This window comes from Nannobrachium achirus (assembly GCF_963921795.1).
Source record: "Nannobrachium achirus genome assembly, chromosome: 1".
In the NCBI taxonomy this organism is placed as follows: domain Eukaryota; kingdom Metazoa; phylum Chordata; class Actinopteri; order Myctophiformes; family Myctophidae; genus Nannobrachium; species Nannobrachium achirus.
In genome coordinates this window covers 9,657,856-9,663,027 of record NC_137810.1, presented here as the reverse complement: position 1 = coordinate 9,663,027, position 5,172 = coordinate 9,657,856, and the positions used below count along the sequence as shown (strand labels likewise).

General features: G+C 43.5%; 1 protein-coding gene across 1 annotated transcript; it reads right to left on the bottom strand.

Annotated features, from left to right (window-relative positions):
* Positions 1–1,136: 1,136 nt before the first annotated feature.
* On the bottom strand, positions 1,137–4,275 carry LOC308286002 (kelch domain-containing protein 3-like; the record flags this gene model as incomplete). The annotated part of the gene is made up of 2 exons (XM_080726959.1): positions 1,137–1,144; positions 3,426–4,275. The coding sequence occupies 2 exons, from the start codon at positions 4,273–4,275 to the stop codon at positions 1,137–1,139; spliced, it is 858 nt and encodes a 285-aa protein (XP_080583085.1).
* Positions 4,276–5,172: the final 897 nt, after the last annotated feature.

Below are 5,172 nucleotides of genomic sequence, written 5' to 3'. Positions count from 1 at the left end.
ATTTGGCATTACTTATGTTTGCACCAAATGCTCAGAGCTCTCCATCACACACACACACACACACACACACACACACACACACACACACACACACACACACACACACACACACACACACACACACACACAGTCAAACACATAGTCACAACCACTCCTTGTGCGAGATATGTGCACACGCACTTGTGTGTGCTTAGTGCATGAGTGTGTTCGCGCACACTTGTGTGTGTCAGTGTCACCCAGCGCAAAATCTGGTATATTAGAGCAATAGGTTTTCTTTATGAGCGCAGCACAGCCTGAGGCTGTTGATTAGATACTAAAGCACTATACTTTCACCCATTCCCAACATATCTCCTTATGCACACACACTCCTTGGCTCCTCTCACTTGGCCCTCTTCTAGCGCCACCATAACCCTAACCCTAACACATTTTTGTACACTGCTCCTACAGATTTTGCCCTAAAATCACACACATTGGTACACGGTCAAAAACTGACCCACAAGACTATGGTTTAGTGATGAAAAGTGACGAGTCATCACTTTTCACACTTTTGTGAGGGCCGTTTTAGCCCAAGGAATGTTTTTCGTGCAAAACAAATGCTTGCAATGGATTCAGAATCATGAAAAACCCCTAGTTTGACCCCTCATATGCTACTTAAAGCAGATTAATGTTTAGCTTCTTTCCCCCTGTATATTAAGTTAATGGGACACCAACTCTAGCGGCTGATAACACCAATTTAGCTGTGTCTCAGAAAGGGTTATCATACCAAAATATATGATAACAGATATAGAGATTTTCACAACATCTCATATGGCCCAAGGACTATTTAGGGAGTCTTACAAGTAATGTTACCATTTTCGAGCGGTGCTAGCCGCTCCAATATGTGGCTTTGTGTGTATGGCTGGTCGCGGGGGGCATCCGACAGCATGTTGTGCGTCAGGCACCAAAATAGGTTGCAGCAATCAGCTTACAGCAAGAAACCAAAAAATACACAGGGAAGACATCATTTGCATATTATAACCACACCATTGGGGTCTATTAGTGTAATGTTAACTCCATAGACACATACAAAACTTAAAGTACAAAACTATAGCACTACCTTTTCAAGTAAAATAACCTCAGGATTGTACTTGATTACTTTACACCACTGGGAGGAAGAAGAGGAGGAGGAGGAGGAGAGGAGTGGTGGGAGGATAGGAGGTGTTGGTTATTTATAGAGGAGAGAGTGGGGGAGGGGAGATAAGGCATTTATCATGGCATGTGTATTTACCCACGGTGCAGCGTGTGCGTTTGTGTGTGGCTTGCTTGCATGGGTGCGTGCACAGATGTGCATATACGTACATCTTCTGATGTCTCTGATAAGACCTGGCGTGTGAACGTGCGTGTGCATATGTGCAAGATGTGTGTTAGGGGAGGGGGGAGTAGAAGTAACGTTGACTTAAGTAGCATATACACAGCAGCTTAAAGCTTAGAATTTCAGCCCGAGCCCGACGGGAGCCGACGGGTCGACGTGGCGCGGGCTGGTCCGGGCTCAATTTGTCACATATATGTCGGGCTTTGGGTTGGGTCGGGCTTTTATAATCCGGTAGGCAAGCGCAGCACAGTATCATGATGTCTCTGTGACTGTGTAAACTGCGTGCTCATAACTCTATGGCTGCACCACTGCGCTGTTGCGCAACTTGACAGTTGAGCGTGTGTGAGTGTGTGTGACTGTGCTGTTGATTGATTGATTGAAGAATTAGGCTCCAATGTTTATTTGTTCCATAATTAGGACGGTACTTTCTACAATGTCTTTTAGGCCTATATAAAGTCAGTTGGAAAAGGACTCTGTTCTTAACAAATCACCGAATGAGAAAAAAGGCTGCTGCAGCAATTAAGCTTGTTTATAATATCAGGCTGCGGGCTGTGTCGGTCTCCAATTGTCAATTATGTATCGGGCTTTGGGTCGGTCCCAGGCTGGCGTTCTGTCAGGCTGGATTGGGCCAGGCTCACTTTTTTAGGCCCGATCTAAGGTTTACAGCAGCTGTATTGATGCCTGTGGCAGACTGGTTGCTAAAAATCCACCAAGTTTCGTTTATTTTCATGAATTTATTATGGGTTATGGGAAAATGTTACCAGATCTGCTGGGTAAAAAAAAATTACATACAGCAATGCTAATGTCCCTTGACCATGTCAATCAGATAAGCAATTGTGCAGCAATTGGTCTTAAGTATAAACTGCATGTCCCACTGGGAAGAGACCCTGGGGCAGACCAAGGGCCAGATGGCCCCATCTGGGACGTTTGGAGCTCTCTGCTGGAGCTGCTGCCCCTGAGACCCGACTCCGGATAAGCGGTTGAAGACAGATGGATGGATGCCACAGTTGTGTCACTGCAAAGATCAGGAAGAAAGCGAAACTATCACCTACTGCTGAGAGACAATTGGTCGGTATGATCAAGAGTAAACCCCTAGAACACCAAAAAACTGGTCTGCAATGGATTAGAATCTGCTGGACAGTGTCCACAGTCAAACATGTTTTACATCACCATGGGCTAAGAGCTTGACATGCAAGACCACGTAAGTGGTTCTCAACCTGTGGGTCGGGACCCCCAGGGGGTCCTCAAATTATTTTGGTGGGTCCCCAGATGATTAACTTAATGTGCAACATTGTTTTTTCCTCACTCAACAGTAAACAATAATCAATAATTTGTAATAATTATCAAAATTTACAACATTCATGTATTACATGTATTAAAAAAAAAGGAAGTCCTGAACTGACAACATAAAAATACAGGATATCAAGTTCAAGTTCATTTTATTGTTTGTCTCCAAAGGGCGATTTGGTTGCAGCAATACATAAAAGCATACATCAGTCACAACACACATAAAGACACATAGGACACATAGAACAATAAAAATAGGATAGCAGTTCATGATATCAGCTAAAGTAAAAAAGCAACAATCTATCTATAGGCCAAAAAGGACCAAAAGTACATTATCAGCATTGAAATTCACATCAATTCAGTTTACAAACTTAATTAAGTCTCCCAAAGCAACAGCTTACCTCCTATGGAGGGGCTCTGAACGTGACAGCGACGTACCCTCCATGATGCATTCTGTTTTGTTTCATATTTATCTTAAATATTAAAATAGAAACAAAGATATTGCAATACAGACAGAAGTTTATTCGGAATGGTGAAACATTTGCCAAAATAAAAGCACATTATGTACGAGATTCCAAAGGCATACACGTTGTCATTGGTGCCAGTTCCCACTTAATGTTGTGTGGGAGTCCCGACCGCTCCAGACCGTACTGAATAACTGCTAGCTTGCACAACGTCTTCAGATTAGGACATAAGTCCAGGATGTACATGTTATTGCACGTGTTTTCTCCAAAGAGGACGAAACAATCTCCCACCATGCAACAGCACAACTCAGACATATATATACCCTGGTCTTCAAACCTCTTCCAGGAGAAGGTCTCTGGAATGCATTTCCACAGATCACTGGAACCCTGGTTCAAATGTGTGTACTGCTCGTACCGCTCTTCACCGTACATTTGGCCACCGACTATGTACAGCTCTCCATTGTAGGCAAAGGCCGAATGTCCCCAGCGTTGTTCTGGAAGAAGCTGTGCAGAACTTGTGCTGAGCCAGCAGTTGGTCTCTGTGTCAAACACTCGTAATGTGTCATAGTTCCCACTGATTCTGCCCTTGTTGCCTCGAAGCAACATGTAGCCTCCAAATACAAACATCTTTGTCCCAATGATGGTTGCAGAGTGGCGTCCTGTAGCAGGTGGTGTAGGGCCCCGGGTTTTAATCAAATACCAGACCATTGTTGCGGTGTCCAACTTGTACATGCGGTTAGTGAGTCCAGCCCCCCAGATGTATCCTCCATGTACATACATGACCTTCCCCAAAACACAGGCTGAGTGGCCATGCCTCGGCTCTGGAAAACTCCCTGAAACCCCGGGCTTGGACCATCTGTGGGTGTTGACATCAAACGTGTAAAGCGCATTGGTGTGAGCAGCAATCCAGATGTAGAAGATGTTATCTTCAACGAGTACAGCTGTGATCTCACTGAAATGTTTTACTCTTCCTCCTGTTGTTAGCGGGGGAAACCTCGTCCAGAGCAAAGACACCGTGTTGAAGACATAAACATCAACCTGATGATCCATGTTGGTCTCCTGGTTACAGACCCTTCCAAAGCAGTAGACCTTGTGGCCCAAGCCCACAGCAGCACAAGGGCCTGTATTTAGTCCTCTTTTCAGATACACCTTACAACAGAACATCTCTGACATAAGGAGCACAAACAATTAAAAAGCAATGCTCTGCAAAAGACTGGAGTGCTATTGTTCATGCTTGCATTTATATTTATATTCGGCAGAACAGACGTCATGTAAAGTTTGGCCAATTCATGTCAGACGTCAGTAATATCCATATTTGGGAAAATATTGTGTCCAACTTAAACAACCAACTCGAATCACACTTGCAAATGAATTCCATCCTGTGCGAATTCTGTCCTGCGCTTTTCGCCCTTACTGGTTATATGAATTATTATATGAAGATGTGGTTGGACATGGGTGAAGTATGCATTCACTTTTTGGAACACACTTTTTTTCCCCCCAGAAACGTCCCCAGACAGATTCAATGTTTATCGAATAAAGACTTCCTGACTGCCGCAGAGGGGAAAGGTGGCACAGTCAGTTCTCCACGCGGCAGCGGAATACTGCTGCTGGTGGGGATTATTCGTAAATGCGCGTCTCTCTAGAGGGCTAATCTCACAAAACACAAGATTAGTTTGTGCACATCACTGCCAATAGGCCAAGGAAGTCATCTCCACACATTTATTTTCAATACTTTTTTTCCACTTTGTTTGTTTGTCTGCTTGTTTGTCTGCTTATTTATTTGTTTATTTATTAAATGATAATGAAAGTGAAAGAAGCTCGGAACCGGTTGAAACCTTGCCAAAATATGGGGTCATACATCGTTGATCCCTCTACAGAACGACTGACATCAAAAACATTAAGTCCAAGATCCCACATTAAAACTAAATAATAGGGGTGTAACGATATAGTAACTGATTCGAAAAATCGATTTTAATTTGCAATGGTCTACTATATCGATATGCAAAAGCATATATCGTACCGTTTTGGTTTTGTATCGTATCGGTATCGTTTTACAATGCAGATAATCGT